This window comes from Rhipicephalus microplus, unplaced genomic scaffold, assembly GCF_043290135.1.
Source record: "Rhipicephalus microplus isolate Deutch F79 unplaced genomic scaffold, USDA_Rmic scaffold_122, whole genome shotgun sequence".
NCBI lineage: Eukaryota > Metazoa > Arthropoda > Arachnida > Ixodida > Ixodidae > Rhipicephalus > Rhipicephalus microplus.
The window spans coordinates 356,805-381,276 of NW_027464694.1; the positions used below are offsets into that span (position 1 = coordinate 356,805).

Consider the following 24,472-nt stretch of genomic DNA (forward strand, 5'->3'; position numbering starts at 1 on the left):
GGGTGCCACAATGCGAGAGCTACACGGCGTCAGGAGACCGCGGAGGGCGAACCAGTCGGCGGGAGCTACGCTGAAGTCGGAGATCGCGAGGGCACAACCGTCCAGCTTGAAATCCTGCTCGACACGATCGAGTCGCGGTGTCGGCGCCGGCCCGCGAGACTGAGGAGGAAGGCGAACGGCGCACGCCGGTTGGTCGGCGGCCAGCTCGTCTCTCTCTCCCTCTTTTCTTCGCGAGGAGCGCGTTGGCCGCGCAGGTTGCTGCACTGACTATTTTTCTGCACTACAAGATTGAATATACACGGCAAACATGCTTTCGTTTGTTTGTTTGTTTTTAATTCTTTTCTCGTTACTGTTGCTAAGTTTCTTGCCCATTCATTCACGCACCCTTCACTGCTGCAAAATGGCGTATCAGTCGTATCAGCTGCCCCAGCGGCAAGGAGACATCAAACCGAGTAAGCGACAATTCATGTACGCGTACGTACAAGCCCAGCGGATACAACGCGTTCGCTAAAAAACGTTTCATCGTGTCCACTGAACATGACACACGCAATATTTGTCAAAACTCACAGCTGCAACAGCTCACCTGTGTGCCGCACGTAAATAAACTGCACACTTAACACTTTGCGACTACTCGTCCCCGGCGTGTGCCCCCCCCCCCTCTTTTTTTTTTCTTTTCTATGTTCTCGCTTTCTCTCTAATCACATCAATGCCTCATTTGCACGCACGAAACCCGTTTCACGGCGTCACTTTGACGCCATCCTTGTCGCCAAACCAAGGGACTAACACACGCGGTCCGGGCACGGCCTCATGGCCGGAAATTTCTAAACAAAGCGTGCTCGCGTTGTTGTGGACGCCGGCACGTGAAATTCGGCAAAGTAACAGCACCTTTGGCTGGCTACGCGTGTCTCAAATTTTACTGTGGCAGCTCCACTACATATCGCGATACGGCAGTTTCACCGAAGCCACGCAACGCGACCGCGCTCATTTCAGCATTCACGGGGACGGCAGAGAGTGAGAGCGCACCTCCTCTCGGGCGCGCCTCTCCTCCCGTAAACACGGACTGTCAAGCGGTCCGGTCGCAGCGAAGTTTCCCCATCTCCTTGCGGGGTGGTTCAACACCTGCCCGTTTCAAGAGCACGGTTGCACTGTGAGGAACCCTGCAAGGGTCACGCAATTACAGGCAAAACAGCCCTAACTCTAAAGCGCCTTACATAGGACGAGATTGGAGCGTAAAATGCACCACCCTTTATGCATTCTTTCTTCTTTACAGCGTTGGAAGAGTGTTCGTTCGCTGCATGTTTTACGCATGCGTACTTTCGCTTACATAATACCTTCGGAGGCTGACAACCTGTTAAGTAATCTATCAACGACTATCCGGACGGCATCAGCTGTGCAAAGAAGATTTGCAGTTGGCCTTCCAGAGCCGTCCAGAGCACACAAAGTAGGTCTACACATCGTGGCAACCAATATTTCGAAAAAAGTGAATTGCGTAGTATTATAAAGAATACAACTTTCAGAATGAGCAAAACTGCTTGGTTTGACCAAAGTACAAAGAGGTGCGATTTATACCACATCGATCCATTTATTGAATTAAAAATTACGCTGGCATTAGATAGAATATCGGAAACTCTAATTGACCGATTGAGGCTAGGCACGGCATACACAAAAACATTTGTTTTTTTTTTTTTCTTTGCACAGACACGGCAGAGCTGAAAGTCCCGAATGCGAATGCGGATTGATAGATGAAGACGTATGTCACCTTCTCGTAGACTGTCCACATCACGAGACGCCGTCTTAAGTCCGAACAGTTGGCATTAGACCGCAGACCGTTTAACATGAAGAAACTTCTGGGTCCGTGGCCTACTCGAGTTTTACAGTCGCACGCTTTAAAAGCATCAACACGTTCTTTACAAGACAGCGGGATTGCTGATAAGTATTAAGAAATAACGAACTTTCATTTGTAACAAATGTACTTATTATGTACAGTATCACGTGACTCTCATCATGTGTGTGTTGTGAAATGAATGACGTGTCGACAATTATGTACACACGAGCGAATGCATCTTTATACGGACCAGACGTGTGCTCTACTGTTTTGTGCTGGTGGACCGAATATTATCGAGGGACATTATATCAGAGACTTCATTCATTGACTTTCGAACATTTACTTACCATTGTGTTCTGATATGTGCGTATAAGTGTAAGTGTGTCTTTGCATATCTCTGCCCGAGTTTTCTACTTTCCATGCACTGCTTTGTACGTTTTGCTTCAAGATACGTGTTCAAGTTTAACTCAACGGCCAAGGAGTAGCCGGCGCCATAATGGTGCGCCGACATCTCCTTACATATCATATCAATAAGAAAAAAAGATGCGCGCCAATGCCCATCTATTGTATTCCCTTCTCACGTGCCCCAATACCAAACTGCGCGTGCCATTTCTGTGGTGCAAGTGTGTTTAAGTAGTCGCAGTTTCATCTTTCACAATCATGAGGGTTCCCATATTGAAAGTATTCCTTCCCCGAACTTGTGGCAGGGACGCACGATGCGAAATTACAAAATGATCGCGCTTGAAAGCTTCATACAAATGCACTGTCGACCCGCCGAACATAGTCAGTAATCTAAAACAAAGCGGAAATAAACGGTGCGTCCGCTCATTCATTTAAGGTAAGTTTCCCACCACATTCCGAATGGAACGTACCACTCATTTGTGCCTAGCACAGGCGCATTTGTTCTTTCGAAGAGAACACAGTGTTCCGCTACACCGTGTGATTATGTAAACGTCAAGCCGAGCAGTGTCGTTTGCTGGCCGGCCTGGCTATGTTTCTTTCGGCGACGCGCAAACGGAGCACTCGGTGCGAAAACGGGAAATGCCCATACCTCGTGTCGACCGCCTTTCTTTACTGGATTTCGTACTTCTTTGTGCACTATATAAATCACCTGCGTGGTACCCCTGTCATGCGTACGCACAGTTTTGTTTTTTCCTTCACTCGGGCTGTCGATACTTTGCTTTCGGACAATAATTAGCATGCAGTCCGCCGCCACGCTTTTCTGCTTCTACAGCTATTGTCACATGCGTCTATATATTTCTCCCCTATCTTTTCTTGCATCAATGCTTCCGCACATTTTTCACCGCGCCACGCACTTTAAGCTACATTCACTCCTCCTACAGTCTCGAAACGGGCCTGCCCTGCGCTCTCAAGAAATAAATGCCCCAATTTCGTAAACAAATGAATGGCGTGGCAGAGAAGGAACTCTGCGCTGTCTGATGAATGTGGCTGTACCCTTCACATCGGGCGGCAGCTATCACCACCTAGCCATAATGCTGACCTAACAAACAGCTACATTTATCTTGTTTTTTTTCTCTCTTTAAATAGTGAAGTATAGGACCGCGGTGCTTTGCAGTGAATGGTTTAGTTTTCACTCTTGCCTTGACTTTAGCCACCAATAAGATAACCACCTTCTAGTTAATTCTACCCGCCTAAAGTCTATTTTGCCCTCCCCCGTCTCTAAACCCCGGTGCTTTTGAAAAACTCTGCGCCATCATTCTAAACTATAAGGTGAAGCCCTTTACATAGCATTATCAAGTGTTCGGCAGTTTCCTTCTCTCCGCATGCACTGCATACCGTGTATACCCCTTCATATTTGGCCCGACATGTCGGAGTTGCTCGGGCAAGCGCTGACGCGAGTTTCCTATTCTATCATTTCCCAAGAGCTGAACACACTCGAGTTCATGTTACCTTTTTTTGAGAGAAGCGGCCACCTTCCCCCTGTTTTTTTTTTTTTTTAATTACCACGCTCCTGGTTTTGTTTTCCCTCCATTACCGTACTTGTGGCACTTTTCTCCGCGCACTCGGTCTTCTCTAATTTACCTGTTCAACCTCCCCGAGCACACACGTCGAGCGCGGCACACCAACGCTCCTGCTAGCGGTGTTCAACAGAGAGAAGAGGATGGATTCGGAGCCGAATCTCTCAGCACAACCCCTATGCCGACGCAGACAATTTGGGTGGCTCTGAGAAGAGCCGTTGATTTGTCGTTGCTCGCTGTGGCCCACGACGCACGCCTACTTGGAGCTGGTGTACTTGGTGACGGCTTTTGTACCCTCGGACACCGCGTGCTTGGCCAGCTCTCCGGGCAGCAGCAGGCGCACCGCGGTCTGGATCTCCCGGCTCGTGATGGTCGAGCGCTTGTTGTAGTGAGCAAGGCGTGACGACTCGGCGGCGATACGCTCGAAGATGTCGTTCACGAAGCTGTTCATGATGGACATGGCCTTGCTGGAGACACCAGTGTCGGGGTGCACCTGCTTCAGCACCTTATAGATGTAGATGGAGAAGCTCTCCTTCCTGCGGCGCTTCTTCTTCTTCTTGTCCGTGGCGCGCACATTCTTCTGCGCCTTGCCGGCCTTCTTGACGGCTTTGCCAGACGGTTGGGGAGGCATGATTTCACACAACACGCACGCGAGACCAGAGTCGAATGCGCGTGTCCCCCCGTCTCGCCGCGCTTAAATATGAGCGAGGGGTGTTGACGAGATCAGCACAACGCGCGCGCCCCATTGGTTCGCACGGCTTCTCTCTCTCACACTCTCATCCGTTCCCCGCGAGCGGCGGCGCGCGATGGTGGCAACGGAAACCATTCGAGCACGGCTCTCATCTCAGAAGGCAGCAGCTTTCTTGTTTTCGGCAACCGGCGTCGTACCAAGCGAAAAGCAACACCATGTCCGGACGTGGCAAGGGCGGCAAGGCGAAAGGCAAGAGCAAGACCCGTTCTAGCCGCGCGGGGCTTCAGTTCCCCGTGGGCCGTATTCACCGCCTCCTACGCAAGGGAAACTACGCCGAGCGCGTCGGAGCTGGCGCTCCGGTCTACCTGGCTGCCGTACTCGAGTACCTGGCCGCCGAGGTGCTCGAGCTGGCGGGCAACGCCGCTCGTGACAACAAGAAGACCCGGATCATCCCCCGTCACTTGCAGCTCGCCATCCGCAACGACGAGGAGCTGAACAAACTGCTTTCCGGCGTCACCATCGCGCAGGGCGGTGTGTTGCCCAACATTCAAGCCGTGCTTCTTCCAAAGAAGACGGAGAAGAAGGCGTAAGCGAGCACCCCTTCCGCGCGCTCGCCGCATTCCCCAAACGGTCCTTCTAAGGACCACCCAAACAGGTGACGCGGCCGTGTTTCGCTTCGCAGTCACGATGGCTCTGTTCGTACCCTCAAGCGTGTTTGTTTTTCTATACTTTATATATATTTCCTCGCGACATCAGTTAGCCACAAGTGCGCGACGCCAAATGCTGCAAAGAGACAACCAAATCACGCAGCTCGGCACCGAAAAAGACAGAAAAGAGCATGTAAGCGTTGTCATTTCTCATTAAAAAAAAAAAAAAAAAAGCTCCACACGTAACCGTCTATCCTTACGATGACACCTGAACGGGTCAGCACAGGGACAGAGTAAATTTAATACCTTTGAATAGAAAAACAAACGTAAGGTAAAAAAAAAAAAGAGAGAGAGAGAGAGAGAACCCGCCGTTAGCGCATTCCATTTGGTGCTTCTAACACAATTTATTTCGTCTATCTTGCTAGGCAGCGCAGCCACTATTACACAGAACACACAACACAAGCGCTTAACTTCAACTAAACGTTTATTGCAAAAAAAAAAAAAAAATTGTCCAGAATATGGCACAAAAACTTGTTCAGCTTCAAAAGAAATGAAAGGAAATGACACGCGATGATTTCGAGTGTGTTAGTGCACTCTCTATCGCGCTCACGCGGAAAGAACTGTTTTTTGGATGGGGTGATAGAGAATAACAGACAGTAATGTGCGGGACTGGCACGTGTGCTTTTTGTTGTCTACCTTTTACTATTCTTTTTCTCTGTTCACCCCCTTTATAAACTCTGACGTTTGCAATGAAAGTTCAGTTGAAGTTAAGCGCTTGTGTTGTGAGGTCTGTGTAATAGTGGCTGCGCTTCCTAGCGAGATGGATCCTTACCAACTGGCCCGATACAATTGTTTATTTCGTCTCTCGGTAAAACTTCATCACCTCCTACGAGTGCACCCAAAAGTTGCGCCGGGGTCCAGCAGCCCAAGTCACCATGGCGTTACGCAAACAGAAGCCCTCAAAAACACCTTACAAGCGGCGGGCAAAAAGGTAAACACATAAATGAAATTGACACACCACAGGGTCGCAGCACGGCTGCTGCACACACACCGACTGAAGCTAGCCTACCTTTTCTCTGTCTACTCATAATGATACACACTTTTACCTTGAATTTGTCAAAGCTGAGCCATTTCTTCGTAATAACGACGCGCCGACGTTCCGTTCTTCCGCGCGCTAGACAACGGCAGCCACGTACGTACAAAACATGACAGCAAAAGAGGGTGCGGCCGGAGTACGTGGCCTGGAGTGGTCTCGTAGCCAAAGCAGACACGTTGGTGGTCCTGAGAAGGACCGTTTGTTGTTGCTTGCCTGTCGACCGAAGCGCAGGGAGCAGCCCAACTTAGGCGCGCTCACCGCGAATGCGCCGAGCCAGCTGGATGTCCTTTGGCATGATGGTGACGCGCTTAGCGTGGATGGCGCACAGGTTGGTGTCTTCGAAAAGACCAACGAGGTAGGCCTCGCTAGCTTCCTGTAGGGCCATCACGGCAGAACTCTGGAAACGGAGGTCCGTCTTGAAGTCCTGAGCGATTTCCCGCACCAGGCGCTGAAAGGGAAGCTTGCGGATCAGCAGTTCGGTCGACTTCTGGTATCGGCGAATTTCACGCAGGGCCACGGTTCCAGGCCTGTAACGGTGAGGTTTCTTCACCCCGCCTGTGGCAGGGGCACTCTTGCGAGCAGCCTTGGTAGCAAGCTGCTTACGCGGAGCCTTGCCTCCAGTACTCTTGCGCGCGGTTTGTTTAGTTCGGGCCATGCTGCGTGCGTCCGATCACCTCGACTGACGGAGCGAAACTGCGCTCCTGCCGGAGATCGGCAAAAGCGGCTTCGCCGCACGACCCATCTCTCTCCCTCCCATTGGCCGAAGCGTGAGAACCCGTCCGCGTGCGAGCGCGGAAGCGTACGCCAGGATGCTGGCTGGCGCTCATTTTCGGGCAACCGTGCAGTTCGCGGCTGCAAAGAGGTACACCGAAACGAAACCACTACCGCTGTACAATACAGCCTGCTGCGCATTTCTTTCGCCTTCCAGGCAACACATCAATCGACGCTGTAGCTCGTCGCTTCCCGAAGCGGCGCGACGGAGTGCGAGACGCCACCATTCACGCCAACAGCGCGCATCGCACTAGAGCGCCTCGCATCACCGAGGGCAAATGCGCACTGCCACGCCAAAAAAACTTGCTCCTTGCGTTGTCGCTTATTTGCGACCATTACGTAGATGGGCGAAGACGACGAGAGACCACCGGCAGTGTTGGTATATGCATACACGTCCGCGCAACGACAAGGAGTAAAACGCAACAAAACATTCTAACACAAACACCCCGTACATCCAACTGCCACTGAGCGCGCCTACTTGCTCAATCGCAGACAGTAACGGGACTCAATTTTATCTTCCTTTCCCTCTTAAGAATCACTCATACATACTTGCCAAACTACTAGGTGCGCTCAATGGCGGTTGGATGTACGGGGTGTTTGCGTTCGAATGTTTTGTTTCATTTTTACTCCTATTCCCTCGATATGTCGTCTCACTCTGGCTTCCCTCATGTCTCTTTCTCTACACTTTTATTCCCACCCTTTTAATCCCCCCTCACCCCCCATCCCTTGTGAGCTACCGCTGAGGTGTCGCATCCTGATGCAGACAGTTTCGGGGCTCACTTTCCTCTTCTTTTCCATCTTACACATCAGCAATCCCCCCCCCCCCAACCTCTAAGTGCTAAATATGTGGCACAAAAAGCAGGAAATGGACTCAATGAAAGGGTGAAAAATAATAATCATAATAGAAACGAAGATCAACACGCGCCTCAAAAAGCCCCATTCACTCCTCTTTCACATTTTCACGAGAAAATGAAGGTACACACATGGAGAACAATTTTTGTTATAGGTAGGCTTTGCCTGAGCAGAACCACTGTCGTGCGCCTTGGTTACACATTCGACACGCCTCGTCCTGTGCGGAGGTGGGTGGGAAACCAAGGGTGCACTTGAAAATGCAATGCTCGTGGGTTGGTGTCGCCATCTGACGGCAGGCTCACGCGAGCGCGCCTTGCTTTCGAATTTCCCGCGCTCGAACCTCTCGCGTTTACATCATGGGCTAGTCCCCCCCCCCCCCCTCTCGCGTGGGCGGCGAAGCCAGCCTCCCTAGAGTGACCACCTCTGCCGGCGAAATGGAAACACTTGTTGCGTAGCTGTCCGTCCAAGTAAAGCTTTCACAACTGCAGTGTTCGCAGCACCAGTACAGTACATGAGTGCCACTTCTATCAAGTGCAGCTTCCCTCAGCACGCTGCATGGGCAGCGCTTATTGTGTACTTGCTTCTGACTTGCGCAGAAATTCTGTTTAAACATCCCCTTCCACTTTTCTTTCTTTTTTTTTTGTATTTTGCAGCTCGGCAGCGCCAGGTGTGAAAAAAAAAAACAAACAAAAATTATTAGGCGTGACAATGTACACAATGTGTTATTGAATGGGGCACTTCTGAGTGCACAGCGGGCGCGGTAAACACGACCAACCTGTCACAATCAATTTTTTCATTTGTAAGTACACATCCCTTCTTCGTCTGGGTGCCCCACGGTAGAACATAGTGCGTTTTTATTTATTTTGACACAACGTGACGCGATCGTGTAGTGGGCATTCCAAAGAAAAAAGCGAGTTCGTGCTTCCTGAGCATAGTCGTGTCTCCAAGAATGCAGTGACCAGGGTAGAACGCTGCGCTCGGCTTCTTCCTTCGCGCGATAAGGTAACTAGGCGACGTTCGCTTGACGGGCCCGTTTTAGCAGCTTGGCTTGCAGGAAGGAGAGGAAGAACTCGCAGATGCGGCGATTGATTCGTGCATGCAGACCCAGGAGAAAGACGACGACGCGAACGAAATGCGGTGAACGTGACAAGTACCCAGCGCGATCAAGCTACTACTACACGAGGTGCTGCTCACCTGAGCGATGACGCAATGATATTGCAAAGAGGGACGGACGGGTATGGCGAACCGCTGGGATCACACTGCCGAAGCATCAAGTGGGTAGCCCTGAAGAGGGCTGTTGTGTTCTCGTTGGCTGGCTGCAGGCGACGCCGCTGGCTTCTTAGCCTCCGAATCCGTACAGGGTGCGGCCCTGACGCTTGAGGGCGTACACGACGTCCATGGCTGTCACGGTCTTCCTTTTGGCGTGCTCGGTGTAAGTGACGGCATCGCGGATCACGTTCTCGAGGAACACCTTGAGAACGCCGCGAGTTTCCTCGTAGATGAGGCCAGAGATGCGCTTGACACCGCCACGGCGCGCCAGACGACGGATGGCCGGCTTGGTTATGCCCTGGATGTTGTCACGCAACACCTTTCGATGACGCTTGGCGCCACCCTTCCCCAGCCCTTTGCCACCTTTGCCACGGCCAGACATGACGGCTTCCGAAGTTTCTGCTTCTGCTTCGAAACGCGCCCGGAAAGCGAATGGTGGTGGTAGTGATTAGAATGAAGAGGAAAAAGGCACCTAATTTCTGTCTGCCTTCAGGCGACACGGCGCAGTGCCTTATAGGGGTGGGGGGAAGGAGGGATAAAAAGAATAGAAGGAAAGTAGAAGCAGAAGAAGACAGCCAACGAGAGGAAAAAGGAAGGAGATAGGAAAGTGGGGATCCGGTCGAAGCAGTCCAAGGGCGGGGTGCCACAATGCGAGAGCTACACGGCGTCAGGAGACCGCGGAGGGCGAACCAGTCGGCGGGAGCTACGCTGAAGTCGGAGATCGCGAGGGCACAACCGTCCAGCTTGAAATCCTGCGAGCGAATCCAAGCGAATGCTCGACACGATCGAGTCGCGGTGTCGGCGCCGGCCCGCGAGACTGAGGAGGAAGGCGAACGGCGCACGCCGGTTGGTCGGCGGCCAGCTCGTCTCTCTCTCCCTCTTTTCTTCGCGAGGAGCGCGTTGGCCGCGCAGGTTGCTGCACTGACTATTTTTCTGCACTACAAGATTGAATATACACGGCAAACATGCTTTCGTTTGTTTGTTTGTTTTTAATTCTTTTCTCGTTACTGTTGCTAAGTTTCTTGCCCATTCATTCACGCACCCTTCACTGCTGCAAAATGGCGTATCAGTCGTATCAGCTGCCCCAGCGGCAAGGAGACATCAAACCGAGTAAGCGACAATTCATGTACGCGTACGTACAAGCCCAGCGGATACAACGCGTTCGCTAAAAAACGTTTCATCGTGTCCACTGAACATGACACACGCAATATTTGTCAAAACTCACAGCTGCAACAGCTCACCTGTGTGCCGCACGTAAATAAACTGCACACTTAACACTTTGCGACTACTCGTCCCCGGCGTGTGCCCCCCCCCCCTCTTTTTTTTTTTTCTTTTCTATGTTCTCGCTTTCTCTCTAATCACATCAATGCCTCATTTGCACGCACGAAACCCGTTTCACGGCGTCACTTTGACGCCATCCTTGTCGCCAAACCAAGGGACTAACACACGCGGTCCGGGCACGGCCTCATGGCCGGAAATTTCTAAACAAAGCGTGCTCGCGTTGTTGTGGACGCCGGCACGTGAAATTCGGCAAAGTAACAGCACCTTTGGCTGGCTACGCGTGTCTCAAATTTTACTGTGGCAGCTCCACTACATATCGCGATACGGCAGTTTCACCGAAGCCACGCAACGCGACCGCGCTCATTTCAGCATTCACGGGGACGGCAGAGAGTGAGAGCGCACCTCCTCTCGGGCGCGCCTCTCCTCCCGTAAACACGGACTGTCAAGCGGTCCGGTCGCAGCGAAGTTTCCCCATCTCCTTGCGGGGTGGTTCAACACCTGCCCGTTTCAAGTGCACGGTTGCACTGTGAGGAACCCTGCAAGGGTCACGCAATTACAGGCAAAACAGCCCTAACTCTAAAGCGCCTTACATAGGACGAGATTGGAGCGTAAAATGCACCACCCTTTATGCATTCTTTCTTCTTTACAGCGTTGGAAGAGTGTTCGTTCGCTGCATGTTTTACGCATGCGTACTTTCGCTTACATAATACCTTCGGAGGCTGACAACCTGTTAAGTAATCTATCAACGACTATCCGGACGGCATCAGCTGTGCAAAGAAGATTTGCAGTTGGCCTTCCAGAGCCGTCCAGAGCACACAAAGTAGGTCTACACATCGTGGCAACCAATATTTCGAAAAAAGTGAATTGCGTAGTATTATAAAGAATACAACTTTCAGAATGAGCAAAACTGCTTGGTTTGACCAAAGTACAAAGAGGTGCGATTTATACCACATCGATCCATTTATTGAATTAAAAATTACGCTGGCATTAGATAGAATATCGGAAACTCTAATTGACCGATTGAGGCTAGGCACAGCATACACAAAAACATTTGTTTTTTTTTTTCTTTGCACAGACACGGCAGAGCTGAAAGTCCCGAATGCGAATGCGGATTGATAGATGAAGACGTATGTCACCTTCTCGTAGACTGTCCACATCACGAGACGCCGTCTTAAGTCCGAACAGTTGGCATTAGACCGCAGACCGTTTAACATGAAGAAACTTCTGGGTCCGTGGCCTACTCGAGTTTTACAGTCGCACGCTTTAAAAGCATCAACACGTTCTTTACAAGACAGCGGGATTGCTGATAAGTATTAAGAAATAACGAACTTTCATTTGTAACAAATGTACTTATTATGTACAGTATCACGTGACTCTCATCATGTGTGTGTTGTGAAATGAATGACGTGTCGACAATTATGTACACACGAGCGAATGCATCTTTATACGGACCAGACGTGTGCTCTACTGTTTTGTGCTGGTGGACCGAATATTATCGAGGGACATTATATCAGAGACTTCATTCATTGACTTTCGAACATTTACTTACCATTGTGTTCTGATATGTGCGTATAAGTGTAAGTGTGTCTTTGCATATCTCTGCCCGAGTTTTCTACTTTCCATGCACTGCTTTGTACGTTTTGCTTCAAGATACGTGTTCAAGTTTAACTCAACGGCCAAGGAGTAGCCGGCGCCATAATGGTGCGCCGACATCTCCTTACATATCATATCAATAAGAAAAAAAGATGCGCGCCAATGCCCATCTATTGTATTCCCTTCTCACGTGCCCCAATACCAAACTGCGCGTGCCATTTCTGTGGTGCAAGTGTGTTTAAGTAGTCGCAGTTTCATCTTTCACAATCATGAGGGTTCCCATATTGAAAGTATTCCTTCCCCGAACTTGTGGCAGGGACGCACGATGCGAAATTACAAAATGATCGCGCTTGAAAGCTTCATACAAATGCACTGTCGACCCGCCGAACATAGTCAGTAATCTAAAACAAAGCGGAAATAAACGGTGCGTCCGCTCATTCATTTAAGGTAAGTTTCCCACCACATTCCGAATGGAACGTACCACTCATTTGTGCCTAGCACAGGCGCATTTGTTCTTTCGAAGAGAACACAGTGTTCCGCTACACCGTGTGATTATGTAAACGTCAAGCCGAGCAGTGTCGTTTGCTGGCCGGCCTGGCTATGTTTCTTTCGGCGACGCGCAAACGGAGCACTCGGTGCGAAAACGGGAAATGCCCATACCTCGTGTCGACCGCCTTTCTTTACTGGATTTCGTACTTCTTTGTGCACTATATAAATCACCTGCGTGGTACCCCTGTCATGCGTACGCACAGTTTTGTTTTTTCCTTCACTCGGGCTGTCGATACTTTGCTTTCGGACAATAATTAGCATGCAGTCCGCCGCCACGCTTTTCTGCTTCTACAGCTATTGTCACATGCGTCTATATATTTCTCCCCTATCTTTTCTTGCATCAATGCTTCCGCACATTTTTCACCGCGCCACGCACTTTAAGCTACATTCACTCCTCCTACAGTCTCGAAACGGGCCTGCCCTGCGCTCTCAAGAAATAAATGCCCCAATTTCGTAAACAAATGAATGGCGTGGCAGAGAAGGAACTCTGCGCTGTCTGATGAATGTGGCTGTACCCTTCACATCGGGCGGCAGCTATCACCACCTAGCCATAATGCTGACCTAACAAACAGCTACATTTATCTTGTTTTTTTTCTCTCTTTAAATAGTGAAGTATAGGACCGCGGTGCTTTGCAGTGAATGGTTTAGTTTTCACTCTTGCCTTGACTTTAGCCACCAATAAGATAACCACCTTCTAGTTAATTCTACCCGCCTAAAGTCTATTTTGCCCTCCCCCGTCTCTAAACCCCGGTGCTTTTGAAAAACTCTGCGCCATCATTCTAAACTATAAGGTGAAGCCCTTTACATAGCATTATCAAGTGTTCGGCAGTTTCCTTCTCTCCGCATGCACTGCATACCGTGTATACCCCTTCATATTTGGCCCGACATGTCGGAGTTGCTCGGGCAAGCGCTGACGCGAGTTTCCTATTCTATCATTTCCCAAGAGCTGAACACACTCGAGTTCATGTTACCTTTTTTTGAGAGAAGCGGCCACCTTCCCCCTGTTTTTTTTTTTTTTTTTTAATTACCACGCTCCTGGTTTTGTTTTCCCTCCATTACCGTACTTGTGGCACTTTTCTCCGCGCACTCGGTCTTCTCTAATTTACCTGTTCAACCTCCCCGAGCACACACGTCGAGCGCGGCACACCAACGCTCCTGCTAGCGGTGTTCAACAGAGAGAAGAGGATGGATTCGGAGCCGAATCTCTCAGCACAACCCCTATGCCGACGCAGACAATTTGGGTGGCTCTGAGAAGAGCCGTTGATTTGTCGTTGCTCGCTGTGGCCCACGACGCACGCCTACTTGGAGCTGGTGTACTTGGTGACGGCTTTTGTACCCTCGGACACCGCGTGCTTGGCCAGCTCTCCGGGCAGCAGCAGGCGCACCGCGGTCTGGATCTCCCGGCTCGTGATGGTCGAGCGCTTGTTGTAGTGAGCAAGGCGTGACGACTCGGCGGCGATACGCTCGAAGATGTCGTTCACGAAGCTGTTCATGATGGACATGGCCTTGCTGGAGACACCAGTGTCGGGGTGCACCTGCTTCAGCACCTTATAGATGTAGATGGAGAAGCTCTCCTTCCTGCGGCGCTTCTTCTTCTTCTTGTCCGTGGCGCGCACATTCTTCTGCGCCTTGCCGGCCTTCTTGACGGCTTTGCCAGACGGTTGGGGAGGCATGATTTCACACAACACGCACGCGAGACCAGAGTCGAATGCGCGTGTCCCCCCGTCTCGCCGCGCTTAAATATGATCGAGGGGTGTTGACGAGATCAGCACAACGCGCGCGCCCCATTGGTTCGCACGGCTTCTCTCTCTCACACTCTCATCCGTTCCCCGCGAGCGGCGGCGCGCGATGGTGGCAACGGAAACCATTCGAGCACGGCTCTCATCTCAGAAGGCAGCAGCTTTCTTGTTTTCGGCAACCGGCGTCGTACCAAGCGAAAAGCAACACCATGTCCGGACGTGGCAAGGGCGGCAAGGCGAAAGGCAAGAGCAAGACCCGTTCTAGCCGCGCGGGGCTTCAGTTCCCCGTGGGCCGTATTCACCGCCTCCTACGCAAGGGAAACTACGCCGAGCGCGTCGGAGCTGGCGCTCCGGTCTACCTGGCTGCCGTACTCGAGTACCTGGCCGCCGAGGTGCTCGAGCTGGCGGGCAACGCCGCTCGTGACAACAAGAAGACCCGGATCATCCCCCGTCACTTGCAGCTCGCCATCCGCAACGACGAGGAGCTGAACAAACTGCTTTCCGGCGTCACCATCGCGCAGGGCGGTGTGTTGCCCAACATTCAAGCCGTGCTTCTTCCAAAGAAGACGGAGAAGAAGGCGTAAGCGAGCACCCCTTCCGCGCGCTCGCCGCATTCCCCAAACGGTCCTTCTAAGGACCACCCAAACAGGTGACGCGGCCGTGTTTCGCTTCGCAGTCACGATGGCTCTGTTCGTACCCTCAAGCGTGTTTGTTTTTCTATACTTTATATATATTTCCTCGCGACATCAGTTAGCCACAAGTGCGCGACGCCAAATGCTGCAAAGAGACAACCAAATCACGCAGCTCGGCACCGAAAAAGACAGAAAAGAGCATGTAAGCGTTGTCATTTCTCATTAAAAAAAAAAAAAAAAAAAGCTCCACACGTAACCGTCTATCCTTACGATGACACCTGAACGGGTCAGCACAGGGACAGAGTAAATTTAATACCTTTGAATAGAAAAACAAACGTAAGGTAAAAAAAAAAAGAGAGAGAGAGAGAGAGAACCCGCCGTTAGCGCATTCCATTTGGTGCTTCTAACACAATTTATTTCGTCTATCTTGCTAGGCAGCGCAGCCACTATTACACAGAACACACAACACAAGCGCTTAACTTCAACTAAACGTTTATTGCAAAAAAAAAAAAAAAAAAATTGTCCAGAATATGGCACAAAAACTTGTTCAGCTTCAAAAGAAATGAAAGGAAATGACACGCGATGATTTCGAGTGTGTTAGTGCACTCTCTATCGCGCTCACGCGGAAAGAACTGTTTTTTGGATGGGGTGATAGAGAATAACAGACAGTAATGTGCGGGACTGGCACGTGTGCTTTTTGTTGTCTACCTTTTACTATTCTTTTTCTCTGTTCACCCCCTTTATAAACTCTGACGTTTGCAATGAAAGTTCAGTTGAAGTTAAGCGCTTGTGTTGTGAGGTCTGTGTAATAGTGGCTGCGCTTCCTAGCGAGATGGATCCTTACCAACTGGCCCGATACAATTGTTTATTTCGTCTCTCGGTAAAACTTCATCACCTCCTACGAGTGCACCCAAAAGTTGCGCCGGGGTCCAGCAGCCCAAGTCACCATGGCGTTACGCAAACAGAAGCCCTCAAAAACACCTTACAAGCGGCGGGCAAAAAGGTAAACACATAAATGAAATTGACACACCACAGGGTCGCAGCACGGCTGCTGCACACACACCGACTGAAGCTAGCCTACCTTTTCTCTGTCTACTCATAATGATACACACTTTTACCTTGAATTTGTCAAAGCTGAGCCATTTCTTCGTAATAACGACGCGCCGACGTTCCGTTCTTCCGCGCGCTAGACAACGGCAGCCACGTACGTACAAAACATGACAGCAAAAGAGGGTGCGGCCGGAGTACGTGGCCTGGAGTGGTCTCGTAGCCAAAGCAGACACGTTGGTGGTCCTGAGAAGGACCGTTTGTTGTTGCTTGCCTGTCGACCGAAGCGCAGGGAGCAGCCCAACTTAGGCGCGCTCACCGCGAATGCGCCGAGCCAGCTGGATGTCCTTTGGCATGATGGTGACGCGCTTAGCGTGGATGGCGCACAGGTTGGTGTCTTCGAAAAGACCAACGAGGTAGGCCTCGCTAGCTTCCTGTAGGGCCATCACGGCAGAACTCTGGAAACGGAGGTCCGTCTTGAAGTCCTGAGCGATTTCCCGCACCAGGCGCTGAAAGGGAAGCTTGCGGATCAGCAGTTCGGTCGACTTCTGGTATCGGCGAATTTCACGCAGGGCCACGGTTCCAGGCCTGTAACGGTGAGGTTTCTTCACCCCGCCTGTGGCAGGGGCACTCTTGCGAGCAGCCTTGGTAGCAAGCTGCTTACGCGGAGCCTTGCCTCCAGTACTCTTGCGCGCGGTTTGTTTAGTTCGGGCCATGCTGCGTGCGTCCGATCACCTCGACTGACGGAGCGAAACTGCGCTCCTGCCGGAGATCGGCAAAAGCGGCTTCGCCGCACGACCCATCTCTCTCCCTCCCATTGGCCGAAGCGTGAGAACCCGTCCGCGTGCGAGCGCGGAAGCGTACGCCAGGATGCTGGCTGGCGCTCATTTTCGGGCAACCGTGCAGTTCGCGGCTGCAAAGAGGTACACCGAAACGAAACCACTACCGCTGTACAATACAGCCTGCTGCGCATTTCTTTCGCCTTCCAGGCAACACATCAATCGACGCTGTAGCTCGTCGCTTCCCGAAGCGGCGCGACGGAGTGCGAGACGCCACCATTCACGCCAACAGCGCGCATCGCACTAGAGCGCCTCGCATCACCGAGGGCAAATGCGCACTGCCACGCCAAAAAAACTTGCTCCTTGCGTTGTCGCTTATTTGCGACCATTACGTAGATGGGCGAAGACGACGAGAGACCACCGGCAGTGTTGGTATATGCATACACGTCCGCGCAACGACAAGGAGTAAAACGCAACAAAACATTCTAACACAAACACCCCGTACATCCAACTGCCACTGAGCGCGCCTACTTGCTCAATCGCAGACAGTAACGGGACTCAATTTTATCTTCCTTTCCCTCTTAAGAATCACTCATACATACTTGCCAAACTACTAGGTGCGCTCAATGGCGGTTGGATGTACGGGGTGTTTGCGTTCGAATGTTTTGTTTCATTTTTACTCCTATTCCCTCGATATGTCGTCTCACTCTGGCTTCCCTCATGTCTCTTTCTCTACACTTTTATTCCCACCCTTTTAATCCCCCCTCACCCCCCATCCCTTGTGAGCTACCGCTGAGGTGTCGCATCCTGATGCAGACAGTTTCGGGGCTCACTTTCCTCTTCTTTTCCATCTTACACATCAGCAATCCCCCCCCCCCCCCCCAACCTCCAAGTGCTAAATATGTGGCACAAAAAGCAGGAAATGGACTCAATGAAAGGGTGAAAAATAATAATCATAATAGAAACGAAGATCAACACGCGCCTCAAAAAGCCCCATTCACTCCTCTTTCACATTTTCACGAGAAAATGAAGGTACACACATGGAGAACAATTTTTGTTATAGGTAGGCTTTGCCTGAGCAGAACCACTGTCGTGCGCCTTGGTTACACATTCGACACGCCTCGTCCTGTGCGGAGGTGGGTGGGAAACCAAGGGTGCACTTGAAAATGCAATGCTCGTGGGTTGGTGTCGCCATCTGACGGCAGGCTCACGCGAGCGCGCCTTGCTTTCGAATTTCCCGCGCTCGAACCTCTCGCGTTTACATCATGGGCTAGTCCCCCCCCCCCCCCCCCTCTCGCGTGGGCGGCGAAGCCAGCCTCCCTAGAGTGACCACCTCTGCCGGCGAAATGGAAACACTTGTTGCGTAGCTGTCCGTCCAAGTAAAGCTTTCACAACTGCAGTGTTCGCAGCACCAGTACAGTACATGAGTGCCACTTCTATCAAGTGCAGCTTCCCTCAGCACGCTGCATGGGCAGCGCTTATTGTGTACTTGCTTCTGACTTGCGCAGAAATTCTGTTTAAACATCCCCTTCCACTTTTCTTTCTTTTTTTTTTGTATTTTGCAGCTCGGCAGCGCCAGGTGTGAAAAAAAAAACAAACAAAAATTATTAGGCGTGACAATGTACACAATGTGTTATTGAATGGGGCACTTCTGAGTGCACAGCGGGCGCGGTAAACACGACCAACCTGTCACAATCAATTTTTTCATTTGTAAGTACACATCCCTTCTTCGTCTGGGTGCCCCACGGTAGAACATAGTGCGTTTTTATTTATTTTGACACAACGTGACGCGATCGTGTAGTGGGCATTCCAAAGAAAAAAGCGAGTTCGTGCTTCCTGAGCATAGTCGTGTCTCCAAGAATGCAGTGACCAGGGTAGAACGCTGCGCTCGGCTTCTTCCTTCGCGCGATACACTGTAAAAAATATCCGTGTTTTAACGTCGGAGCAGACCGTAGAAACTACAGAGTAACATCTGTTTCCTGAAAAATAGCGAGACTGGACGTTTAAAGCACAAACTGTGCTGCGGTTTATGGGAAACAGCAGGAGTTGCCGTAAAGCAGCAGTCGATGTTTCCGTTCTTTCGCTCCTTCCGTAAAACACCAGAAAAACGTATGTCTTCTGTACTTCAAGAACACGCTTCCGTGATTTGTGTGCACGGCGACATACTGGCTGAACTTTGACCATTCCCCCCGTTCGACAATGATACAGTGAACTAGAACAGAAAGTTAAGCGACAGCCATGGGCAATGCCTTGAGAGAGCTGTCGGCGACATACTGGCTGAACTTTGACCATTCCCCCCGTTCGACAATGATACAGTGAACTAGAACAGAAAATTAAGCGATAGCCATGGACAATGCCTTGAGAGAGCTATCGTGGCGGGTGGCTAACGTATACATACAGCGGCAACGCTGCAGTCGCCGACTAAGATGAGGCGTCCCACAGTGTGTAAGGAATGCGCAGATTCGCATTGTACGCTCATGGAAAGTCAGAAAACGAAGACGGAAAGTGTGATAACTGGGCAGGCTTTGATGAGGAAATTAAGCTTAGAGCAACATTGGGTTCGAAGATAGACTAAGAAATACGAGAGAATGAGGAAGAGAAACTGTTCATTAACTCACAATGGAGAAAAAGAGCTGCATGCAGGATCACTGGAAAGTGCCAGTATGGATACATATATATATTCGGAGAGGCGGAGAAGGATAGCAGCGGTAAAAAAGAAAAAGAGAACGTTTCAGAGTTTTTACCGATTAAGGAAGAGGATAATTACAGCATTATGATACTTCACCGCAAGGGAAGCTAAATTTACTATTAGTAGCGAAGTCGGGTTGCCATAAAAAGTTATAAAGCGAGACGATATGGTGGGCCAGCCTTCGTTAGTGTGGTCACACTGACGAAGGCTGGCCCATCAGCCGAAACATTTGTAATTAGTAAAGGTGTTTCGGCGTACGTCGTGCTTTTTCGCTTCCGATATATATATATATATATATATATATATATATATATATATATATATATATATATATATATATATATATATATATATATATATCGTCGAAAGGCGCTGCACTTCGTTTTCAATCTTGCAAGATTGAAAGCGAACAGGTACTTGTACTGCGTCTATGAGACTTTATTGACAAAAGATAGTGAAAAAAAAACATACCCGTCCAAGAATCCCTGCATATATGTGAATCTTGATGGTGTGCATAATAGTTTACGTTTTTTTTTTTTTCGTCACATCGTGAGAATGCACGACACACAGAAGAAGAGACAGTGTACATGTTCTCCTATTTTCGTTCCTTTTTTTTTTCGTGCTTGCAAGCCTTGACTTGTTTAGTGAGAGCAATCCTATAATCGTAGCTGCGTTGTATAGTTGGCACACCAATTAACACGCAGTCAATGAAACACAGTAATGAAGTGTATTTTAAAAGGGTGCGGTTTGCTGTTTCTTTGTATGAACTCGTTGTTTTCACGCTGTTTCGCACCGTCAAGCCTACCATGCAAGCTCAAGCCCAATAATAAAATTTGGAAGGCTCGGGGAAACGTTTGTTCTTTTTATGAATTCATGAGTCTACTCGGTGAACACCGACGGCGACTTCACTTCGTCACCGAAGAATTCATCGGTTGTTGAATGGTTCTCACTACCTGCGACGAGAACATCGATTCTTCAGAACTATTTCCCTTTACACCACTTTTCCTGAATAACCGATAAATTTTTTGCACCACCATAGCTCTTCCCAACCACAACAGGCCAAAAGAAAAAAAAATGCGTTGATGGTCACACAAAATAACACGACTGCTGCGGTGTGTCCGGCCATCACTGCCCAATAGAATGGGTGCAAGATAGCATCGGTGCATCGTGGTGTCGGCTAGAATACAAAAACAAATTGTAGGCAGGCGCTAAAGTAGTCAGTTTGCCCCAAAGGGAGCGTCGCGAGTTCGATTAAAAGCCGCACCACCCGCCGGTGCCGTTTCAGCTGAGCGCCTCCCTTCGTAGCCTAAGAGGGCGCTACGAGCGTCGTGTACATCAGTCACGGCTGCATCTGCTCCCACAAAAACGCCGGATTGCCCCGGAACTTCTCTTCCTGCCTCCAAGATTCCTGTGCGCAAGGTCAGTAAAGCTGCTAAGACTCTTTTGCAACCAAAATCTTCGGGACTTAAAGCACAGAAGCGAAAAAAACCCCACAACGAGGACGCGCCCGGGGTACGTTCAAGGCTAGGCCTAACAAAGCACCCGCGCCGACCCAACACTGGCGCGGGCGCAACGCCGGCTACTAGTGACCCCAATGCCGAAGTGCCCATGATGCTGTCCGCGTTCGACATGGACACCACACCACCTTTGAGTGCAACAGACAAAGCACACGTGTTTTCCATGCCTGCACCGCTTGCAAGTCATACGTTCATTACTACAAAAATAGGTGTAGGAGACGACAGGGGCAGGAACTATCACTTGGCTGTGTGTAAACTTATTTTGCCATATTTGGCGGAATCTGAGTGACAGCCGTGAGGTACGATTGGTGCTCGCATTTTGCATGCAGGTTGTGTTGCATCTTGTTATTGATTTACGTGCTCAGGACCAAGTAGTGCTAGCAGTTCATTTGTTTGGTTCCTCACTTGTCAAGTTTTTTGGCGCACTCTTCACTTGTTCAGCTCAGTGGTCTCTGGCACCCTACGTGGTCAAGGCAGGCGGCTATTGTCAGAGCTCTCTCACCTTCCTGCGAAGTCCATCACCTGGCACACATCACAATCAGGTAGGCATTTATTTCACCGTTATCGATCATTACCTATCTTATAAACAGTTATAAGGTGCACTCGCATGCCACAGCTCATACGAGCTAGGCATGTAACATGTCTGTCGCTATTATAAGGTGAATAATGAAACACGTGTTTGCCATGCTTGCATCGCTCATACATACCTTATTACTAAATTAGGCACAGAAAACAGTAGGGGTAGCAACGGTAACATTACTGTGCGTAGGCATATTTCAGTGCATTTTGTGGATTTTTAGTGTCGGCTATGAGGTACGACCATAGTGCTCGCACGCTGTGTTGCACCTTTATTGAGTTGCGCATGCAGGAAGCAGTACAGTGAACAGTTTAATTCTTCGGAATTATATGAAGCATTGCTTGCACTCAGCAATAACGGCATTTTTCCTTTGTTAGTGTCACTTAATTGTATTATTGTGGTGAAGCCTGCTGTTGAGTTGCATCTTTGTAGTTTGAGGATGTCACAGGTCTGTTTGTGCACGCACTCATTAGTGATCTCCTCGGTGCCCATGCACATGGCTGTTATAAGGTGCACTTGTAAGCCGGATCAGCAGGAGTCTGCTGTCACGTACACACCAGGCGTGTACGTGTCTTTGTCGTCTTATCGAGCGCAGACAAAGCACTCGTGTTTTCCATGCCTGCATCGCTTGCAAGTCATACGTCCATTACTACAAAAATAGGTGTAGGAGACGACAGGGGCAGCAACTGTCACTTGGCTGTGTGTAAACTTATTTTGCCGTACTTGGCGGAATTTGAGTGACAGCCGTGAGGTACGATTGGTGCTCGCATTTTGCATGCAGGTTGTGTTGCATCTTGTTATTGATTTACGTGCTCAGGACCAAGTAGTGCTAGCAGTTCATTTGTTTGGTTCCTCACTTGTCAAGTTTTTTGGCGCACTCTTCACTTGTTCAGCTCAGTGGTCTCTGGCACCCTACGTGGTCAAGGCAGGCGGCTATTGTCAGAGCTCTCTCACCTTCCTGCGAAGTCCATCACCTGGCACACATCACAATCAGGTAGGCATTTATTTCACCGTTATCGATCATTACCTATCTTATAAACAGTTATAAGGTGCACTCGCATGCCACAGCTCATACGAGCTAGGCATGTAACATGTCTGTCGCTATTATAAGGTGAATAATGAAACACGTGTTTGCCATGCTTGCATCGCTCATACATACCTTATTACTAAATTAGGCACAGAAAACAGTAGGGGTAGCAACGGTAACATTACTGTGCGTAGGCATATTTCAGTGCATTTTGTGGATTTTTAGTGTCGGCTATGAGGTACGACCATAGTGCTCGCACGCTGTGTTGCACCTTTATTGAGTTGCGCATGCAGGAAGCAGTACAGTGAACAGTTTAATTCTTCGGAATTATATGAAGCATTGCTTGCACTCAGCAATAACGGCATTTTTCCTTTGTTAGTGTCACTTAATTGTATTATTGTGGTGAAGCCTGCTGTTGAGTTGCATCTTTGTAGTTTGAGGATGTCACAGGTCAGTTTGTGCACGCACTCATTAGTGATCTCCTCGGTGCCCATGCACATGGCTGTTATAAGGTGCACTTGTAAGCCGGATCAGCAGGAGTCTGCTGTCACGTACACACCAGGCGTGTACGTGTCTTTGTCGTCTTATCGAGCGCAGACAAAGCACTCGTGTTTTCCATGCCTGCATCGCTTGCAAGTCATACGTCCATTACTACAAAAATAGGTGTAGGAGACGACAGGGGCAGCAACTGTCACTTGGCTGTGTGTAAACTTATTTTGCCGTACTTGGCGGAATTTGAGTGACAGCCGTGAGGTACGATTGGCGCTCGCATTTCGCATGCATGTTCTGTTGTGTCTATTGATTTGCGTGCTCAGCAGTTCATTTCTTTGGAATTGCACGACACATTGCTTACACCCGACAACATTGCGAATTTGCACGTCACTTAGCCATACTACTGCTTAACTGCAGCTAATCCAGCATGGGAGTCCTTGTGTGTACCCAAGAAGTTGGTGTATGGCAACAGAATCAAGCGATCGCATATGCGAAGTTTTGGGTGCCCTATCTTGAAGCCACCCATTTCCATCTCTTGCGCGTACTACTGGCAGGCTACGGTGCAATTCATACTTGGTATCAACTGTTTGATTAGTCAATATATCACAAAAAGCTTTAAGTAATTGTTTAAAGTAATTATGTTTCAAGCTAAAATTTTAAAGTAATTGTATTCAATATTGGACCTGGCTGCACTTGAGAGGCTGAAGCTGCTTTCACATATGTGCAAGATATGAACATCTGTTGTCAACATTAGCGATATAATGGATAGCATTACTTAAGTTGTGAACATGTGTAATGTTGGAGCATATGCTAAGCTCACTTTTGACTGCACATTCAGGAATAGCCTTTTAAGAGACCCAAGTTGCGCAAGTATGGGTGCAGTTTTCTGTAGAATTTGTGCAGTTAATGTTACAGTCTCCGTCATTATTTCTTTTCCTTGCGCCGCCTGCTTCAACTTAGTTTAAACATTTGTAGCAGGTCAAGAATATTTATATTCACTGTGCTCTTATATAGAGGACTGCTTAAAAAGCATTGGCTAATGTTCATATGAAATTGAACATAACCTGACATGCTAACCAGATATTGGAATGATTCTACTATTGTAGACTGTAAGGTATTATTACCATTGTAGCAGTGTTTTTATTATAAAATTGGGCGGTCTGAAAAAGTGCACAAGCCAGTGAATGTAATTTAGCAAAATAAGTGCTCTACCTTCATTGCAGCCATAACATCAATGAAGAATGCCCACTTGCCGGCATTGCGCACAGACATTTTCAACATTGACCGACTACTTCGAGCACTACCACTATCACAGCAGTGTGTTGGGCGGTGCCCTTTGCCCTTGTGAGCCTTGTGGAGCTTTGTTTAAAAACTATCAGAGCCTAAGAAGTCACGTCTTCAGACATCACAAGAAGCGATG

The 24,472-nt window shown here is 49.4% G+C and overlaps 1 protein-coding gene across 1 annotated transcript in view; it reads left to right on the forward strand.

Moving 5' to 3' along the window:
* Positions 1-24,472, forward strand: part of LOC142790719 (uncharacterized) — a 47,408-nt gene that overhangs the window by 14,998 nt on the left and 7,938 nt on the right. The window contains exons 2-4 of the mRNA XM_075885333.1: positions 20,725-20,858; positions 21,398-21,498; positions 22,427-22,527. Coding sequence (XP_075741448.1) covers positions 20,725-20,858; positions 21,398-21,498; positions 22,427-22,527 — 336 coding nt within the window. The remainder of the gene's footprint in view (positions 1-20,724; positions 20,859-21,397; positions 21,499-22,426; positions 22,528-24,472) is intronic.